Genomic DNA, 7,815 nt, shown 5'->3' on the forward strand with positions numbered 1-7,815 from the left:
TTATACCTTAATCAAATACATAGATCAGAATCATTTTGGGTCATTTCAAGATCATTTTGGGGTTAGGTTACAATCAAGACATTAGTTCCTACAGAACTGTCAGATACTTGAACCCATTTATCAGAAAGGTGAACAAAATGCAAGTTTCGGAATCCATTGCAGGTTTGTCAATCAAGCATATATCTTCTTATTTTACAGTAGAAGGGATCCAAGAAGGGGGATCCAAGAAGGGGGATCCAAGAAGGGGGATCCAAGAAGGGGGATCCAAGAAGGGGGATCCAAGAAGGGGGATCCAAGAAGACCAAGGGGATCCAAGAAGGGGGATCCAAGAAGGGGGATCCAAGAAGGGGGATCCAAGAAGGGGGATCCGCACTGCCTGTGCCTCCCCCAAAATACTTGCTCAGGGGTGCACTGGCATCCCTGACTGAGCCTTTTATCAAATACACGGATCAGAACCAGTTTGGTCATTTAAAGAAAATTTTGGGTGTTACGATTAAGAGGTTCGTTCCTAAAGAACTGCCAGATCCTCGAGCCCCCTCCACCAATGTAAAATACCAAGTTTGGAATCCATTGCAGGCTTGTCAATGAAGCATATCTTAATATTTTACAGTTCAAATATTCGAAGGAGGATGCCTGCACCCCCCTAAAATACTTGATTGGGGTGCAATGGCATTCGTGACCAAGCCTTATACTTTTATCAAATACATGGATCCGAATCAGTTTGGTAATTTTGGGGGTTAGGGTACGATTAAGAGGTTAGTTCCTAAACCAGATCCTTGAACCACTCTACCAATCGAAGCACTGCCTGTACCCCCCCCCCCCCCCTCCCAAATACTTGCACGGGGTGCAAGGGTATCCCTGACCAAGCCTTATACCTTTATCAAATAAAATGAATCAGAATTAGTTTGCTCATTTAAAGATCAATTTGGGGGCTTAGGTTAAGATTTAGAGCTGCCAGATTCTTGAACCCCATGTACCAAAAAGTAAAAAAATAAAATAAAAACAAATGCAGGTTTGTCGATCGAGCAGATCCCCCAAAATATTTTACATATCCTAAGAAGGATTATCAGTGCTGCAGTTTGATATCTAGCCATCTCCGAAGGAAATGAAGGTTCCAAGCATGCCCGTCTAGACTTCCAAAGCATGCTGGGACTTGCGGTTCCTTAAGGCTGGATTCACACCTATGGCAGTTTTAGTGCATTTTGCACTACAAAAACGTGTTCCATAGGAAACCATGTTAAATAGACTGTAGTGCAAATCTGCAAAATGCAAAAAGCACTAAATCTGCATAGGTGTGAATCCAGCCTAACAACCCGATGTGAAACATTGACCATCTTCCAAACCTTCTCTTCAATTCTATATATAACTACATATACAGCACAGACTTCTTCCTCCAAGTCATCAGTCAAGACATTTGAAAAATAAAAAATACAAATAAAAAAGGGGACTGTTGAGCTTTATGAAATGTGCATAATAATATCCTAATAAAATAATTTTTTTGTTTTTATTCTAAAGTTTTTGTGTCTTGTAGCACAAGGAGATGACTGAACGGCATATCTAGCAAGTATATTGCTTAAGAACAATCAGGAAAACAGGTCATTTAAGGCAATGATTTTATAAACCCTGCGTCATCGTTAAAACCGATAAAAAAAAAAAAAAAAAAAAAGAAGGAGAGATTCCTTACCGATCTAAAATGATAATTGCATATTCGACTAAAGAGACTATTAGACGGTTAAACAGAAACCCCAAGAAGCCGGCACTAATTATCTGCTTCTTGCCCTGACACTTTGTGTTAAGTGTGTGGGAATTAACACGAACCAACCCAGGATAAAAAAAAAAAAAAAAAAAAAAAAACACACGACGATTAAAAACTGCGCACCTCATTTTAATGCTAAACGCCATCTAAATCACAGATCTTTATTTATGAAAATAACTTTCAGCTACAGTTCTTGATCTGGCTTCTTAGTTACCACGACCTCCCTTAAAGCGATCTCTAACAGATTCAGGATTTATACAAAATAAAAAAAATTCTAAAGATGGAAGGGAGCGAAGGAAATTAAACGGCTTCTTGGAAGAAGGGGGGGGGGAGGGGGGGGATTTGTGGCTGCGATAATGGCGATCAATAAAGAGCCTCTAGGTCTACGGTTTTGGCTATCGCCTCTTGCGGTCGGGGCTCTTTAAGTTAAAAAAAATAAAAATTGTTCGCCTGCCAAGCGAGGGACCTCTGTCGATTGCTATTTGGACGCAGACCCAGCCAGCAAGCTGTCTGGTCAACCTCCCGAGGGGTGGGGGGGGGGGGGAATTGTCACTCTCCCCCCCCCCCCCCTCTTCCTCCTCCTGTCTCCCAAAAAATTTTGGTGCAGTCACTGCTCCCAGCTCAGTTGCAGAGACATAAAAAAAAATAAAAAAAATAAAAAACACACAGTGCAGCTGCAGACATAACAGTTAGACTTTTTAACTCTTAAAACTTACGCAACTGACAGTCAATGCTAAACTTCCTGAGGGCTCGTAAAAAAGCAGCATTAAGCAAGGTTTTTATTTGAAGTTTTCCCCGTTTAAAAAAAAAAAAAAAAAAAAAAAGGTGTTACCGCAACATTCCAGATTCAAAAGGAATGGTGAACAATTCTTGTTCATTAGGCAATAGTTTCTGCGCAAATGAAAAAAAAAAAAAAATGGTAGACGTTGCGTCAGTGTCGTAGACACAGCTGAGGTCATTGTCACTTGCTCCAGTCTGAGGCAAAACAAAAAAAAAATCCAACAAAAAGCACAGAATGGCCTAGAAATTCTAAACACTTGAAAACTAAAAAAAGAAAAAAAAAAAAAAAAAGTTAAGAATTTGCAGGAAAAGGAGAGAAGCAGACAGGAAGTCTCCATAGATTTAAGGGGGGGGGGGGGGGGTCATGCAACGCATTCAAATGTTTGCTGTTGCCCAAAACTAAAAGGAGGATCGGAGGAAACCATTCCAGACTGCGATCCCTCTACAGTCTACACCTTCCTGACAAAGTTCAGCAATCGGAGATATTTGTAAACAATGTTGGTTTCAGGATACATGTCTAGGAAATAAAAGGAACTTCCTAATAAACAAACACAGAAATGGGAACTTTGACTTCCTCTACAGCAGAGATAATCAGAATGACGGGGGGGGGGGGGGGGGGGGGCGATCCCTTCCCTCTAAAATCCCAGTACTTCTGTCACAACAGAAGCCTCTGAGTCCCTTTAATAATGGAGGAACCTACGAGGGGTAACTCGGAAAATGTAGAAGGACACGTTAGATACGTTGTTGCAGGAATGTGAGATACTTGTCCAATGAGGACAGAGCCGAGTCTAGAAGGGAACGTTAGATACAATGTATCATTGGGGATACAGCCAAGTCTAAGGAAAGGTTGGATACAATGTATCATTGGGGATACAGCCAAGTCTAAGGAAAGGTTGGATACAATGTATCATTGGGGGATACAGCCAAGTCTAGAAGGAAATATTAGTTACAATGTAGCAGTGAGGACAGAGGAGTCTAAAAGGGAAAGTTTTCTGTATCCCCAATGATACATTGTATCTAACTTTCCCTTTTAGACTCACCTTTGTCCTCACTGCTACATTGTAACTAATATTTCCTTCTAGACTTAGTTGTATCCACAATGATGCACTGTATCCAAGTCTAGAAAGAAAAGGTTAGATAGAATGTATTGTTGGGGATACAGCTAACATTTCCTTCTAGACTTGGATACAGTGCATCATTGGGAACAGCCAAGTCTAGAAGGAAATATTAGTTACAATGTAGCAGTGAGGACAGAGGTGAGTCTACAAGGGAAAGTTGAATACAATGTATCATTGAGGATACAGCAAACTTTCCCTTGTAGACTCACCTTTGTCCTCACTGCTACATTGTAACTAATATTTCCTTCTAGACTTAGTTGTATCCCCAAAGATACAATGTATCCAAGTCTAGAAGGAAAGGTTAGATAGCTGTATCCCGCAATGATACATTGTAAGTCTAGAAGGAAAGGTTAGGTACAATGTATCATCGGGGATACAGCCACATCTAGAGGGAAAGGTTTAATACAATGTATCATCAGGGATACAGCTAAATCTAGAAAGAAAAGTTAGATACAATGCATCATCGGGGATATAGCCACGTCTAGAGGAAAAGGTTTGATACTATGCATCATCGGGATACAGCTAAATCTAGAAGGAAAGATTAGATACAATGTATCATCGGGGATACAGCCACGTCTAGAGGAAAAGGTTTGATACAATGTATCATCGGGGATACAGCCACGTCTAGAGGAAAAGGTTTGATACAATGTATCATCGGGGATACAGCCACGTCTAGAGGAAAAGGTTTGATACAATGTATCATCGGGGATACAGCCACGTCTAGAGGAAAAGGTTTGATACAATGTATCATTGGGGACACAGCCACATCTAAAGGAAAAGGTTTGATACAATGTATCATCGGGGATACAGCCACGTCTAGAGGAAAAGGTTTGATACAATGTATCATTGGGGACACAGCCACATCTAAAGGAAAAGGTTTGATACAATGTATCATCGGGGATACAGCCACGTCTAGAGGAAAAGGTTTGATACAATGTATCATTGGGGACACAGCCACGTCTAGAGGAAAAGGTTTGATACAATGTATCATCGGGGATACAGCCACGTCTAGAGGAAAAGGTTTGATACAATGTATCATCGGGGATACAGCCACGTCTAGAGGAAAAGGTTTGATACAATGTATCATTGGGGACACAGCCACGTCTAGAGGAAAAGGTTTGATACAATGTATCATTGGGGACACAGCCACGTCTAAAGGAAAAGGTTTGATACAATGTATCATCGGGGACACAGCCACGTCTAGAGGAAAAGGTTTGATACAATGTATCATTGGGGACACAGCCACGTCTAGAGGGAAATGTAGAATAAAGCAGTGAGGTCAGCATTAAGTCTAGATGGGAAAGTTGGCTACAATGTATCATTGGAGACACAGCTGAGTCTATAAGGAAAGGTTACCATGTAACAGTGAGGACAGAGCGGAGTCCAGAATGGAGCGTTAGATACAATGTATCACTGAGGACACAGCTAAGGTTGGATACAACGTAGGCGTGAGGAGCACAGAGCTGAGTCTAGAAGGAAATGTTGTATACAATGTATCAGTGAAGGCAGATCTGAGCCTGGAAGGAAATGTATAAATGTATCCATAAGGAGAGATCCGAGTCTATAAAGGAAGGAAATTTTGGATATAATGTATCAGGGAGGACAGACCTGAGTCTATAAGGAAGGAAATGTATACAATGTATCACTGAGGGGGACAGATCTGGGTGTAGAAGGAAGGAAATGTCGGATACAACGCATCAGTGAAGACAGAGTGAAGTCTGGAAGGAAGGCAATTCTGTATACAATGTATCAGTAAGGACAGAGCTTAGTCTGGAAGGAAAGGTTGTATACAATGTATCAGTAAGGACAGATCTAAGTCTGGAAGGAAGGAAATGTCGGATACAATGTATCATTAAGGAGGACAGACTTCAAGCTAAGGCAGGAAAGAATGCGTACAATGTATCAGAAAGGACAGAGTTGAGTGTAGAAGGAAGCAAAGGTTAAATACAATGTATAAATAAGGACACAGCTTAGTCTGGAGGGAAGAAAAGGTTGTATACAATGTATCAAAGGACAGATCCGAGTCTATAAAGGAAGGAAATGTCGGCTGCAATGTATCAGAGGACAGATCTGGGTCTAGAAGGAAGGAAAGGTTGTATACAATGTATCAAAGGACAGATCCGAGTGTAGAAGGAAGCTAATGTCGGTTACAATGTATTAGAGGACAGATCTGGGTCTATAATGAAGGGAAGGTTGTATACAATGTATCAGAGGACAGATCCGAGTCTATAAGGAAGGGAAGGTTGTATACAATGTATCAGGACAGATCCGAGTCTATAAGGAAGGGAAGGTTGTATACAATGTATCACGACAGATCCGAGTCTATAAGGAAGGGAAGGTTGTATACAATGTATCACGACAGATCCGAGTCTATAAGGAAGGGAAGGTTGTATACAATGTATCACGACAGATCCGAGTCTATAAGGAAGGGAAGGTTGTATACAATGTATCACGACAGATCCGAGTCTATAAGGAAGGGAAGGTTGTATACAATGTATCAGAGGACAGATCCGAGTCTATAAGGAAGGGAAGGTTGTATACAATGTATCAGGACAGATCCGAGTCTATAAGGAAGGGAAGGTTGTATACAATGTATCAGGACAGATCCGAGTCTATAAGGAAGGGAAGGTTGTATACAATGTATCAGGACAGATCCGAGTCTATAAGGAAGGGAAGGTTGTATACAATGTATCACGACAGATCCGAGTCTATAAGGAAGGGAAGGTTGTATACAATGTAGCACGACAGATCCAAGTCTATAAGGAAGGGAAGGTTGTATACAATGTATCAGGACAGATCTGGGTCTATAAGGAAGGGAAGGTTGTATACAATGTAGCACGACAGATCCGAGTCTATAAGGAAGGGAAGGTTGTATACAATGTAGCACGACAGATCCAAGTCTATAAGGAAGGGAAGGTTGTATACAATGTATCAGGACAGATCTGGGTCTATAAGGAAGGGAAGGTTATATACAATGTATCACGACAGATCCGAGTCTATAAGGAAGGGAAGGTTGTATACAATGTATCAGGACAGATCCGGGTCTATAAGGAAGGGAAGGTTGTATACAATGTATCAGGACAGATCCGAGTCTATAAAGAAGGGAATGCCGGCTACAATGTATCAGAAGCGCCTCCAGTGAGCCGAGCCTCTCTCCCCTCCCCCTCCTATACAATGTACAGAAAACTTCACAGAAACTTTCCCAAGTCTCCTCCATAGACTCAGCACAGACAAGAACATCACAAGTTCCTCTTCCGCTCAGGAACTACAAGAGCCTGCGTGTGAGAGGCAGGGCAGGCTGGTGCTTGTAGTTCCCCGGGAAGGAGATAATAATAATAATAATAATAGGAATGGTACTCACTGATCTCCATGCTCTGGAATAAAGACCGTTTACAGTTGCATGTACAGGAGACATTGGAGTGGGTGGGGGTGCCGGTACCGTTCAGACCCATCAAGCTGTACATGGAGGGGGGGAGGGGGGGGTAAAGTGGGGGGGTCAGTGAGCTGTACGGGGCACGGTGTGGGGGGACATGGCGGGGATCGGTGCTGGAGGAGGAAGAAGAAGAAGTTACTTGGTATCGGTCCCAGGCTGGAGGAAGGTGGGGGGGGGGGGTAGTTGTATGAAGCTGGGGGTGTTGGGGGGTGCCAGGCTCTGGATTAGTCCCTTCTTGCCCCAGTGCCTGGCTGGGCTGCTGGAAGGAGAGCAGTCAGTGAACTCCCCAGCGCTGTCCTCCTTCCCCCTCCTCAAGTCCAAGGAGATTGCCTTACAGCTGGATCCAACCCCAGGCAGCCAGACGGGCCGTGACGTCAGCGCCAGACTGGGACTGCCCTTCCACCGCACGGGGGCGGGGCTAACGGAGAGGGGGGGAGCTTTTATTGACAGGGCTGGTGAACCACTCAGAAACACCCGGAGGGGCGGGCTCTGCTCTTAAAGGGACATGCACATGGTACAAACTCAGAGTAGCCAACAGAGGGAGATTAGCAAGAGGGAACTTGTCTGGAATTCTTTTTTTTTTTTTTTTTTTTGTTCCTTTGACATTAAATTTCTGGTGAGTTTTAAAGGATGCAGAATAATTTTTTATTTTTTTGTGCAGATATCAGTGACATCATTGCTCTGTCTAAGGGCCCTTTTGCACCGAACGAACGCAGTTGGAACGGCAT

General features: G+C 42.8%; 1 protein-coding gene across 1 annotated transcript in view; it reads right to left on the reverse strand.

Moving 5' to 3' along the window:
• PMEPA1 (prostate transmembrane protein, androgen induced 1) overlaps positions 1-7,483 on the reverse strand; it is an 84,410-nt gene extending 76,927 nt beyond the window's left edge. Inside the window, exon 1 of the mRNA XM_077460583.1 lies at positions 7,016-7,483. Coding sequence (XP_077316709.1) covers positions 7,016-7,118 — 103 coding nt within the window. The 5' untranslated portion in view covers positions 7,119-7,483. The remainder of the gene's footprint in view (positions 1-7,015) is intronic.
• Between the last annotated feature and the right edge of the window lie 332 nt (positions 7,484-7,815).

The sequence above is a fragment of the Lithobates pipiens genome, unplaced genomic scaffold, assembly GCF_037356315.1.
Source record: "Lithobates pipiens isolate NorthernLeopardFrog02 unplaced genomic scaffold, aLitPip1_a1.2 Scaffold_28, whole genome shotgun sequence".
NCBI classification, from domain to species: Eukaryota; Metazoa; Chordata; class Amphibia; order Anura; family Ranidae; genus Lithobates; species Lithobates pipiens.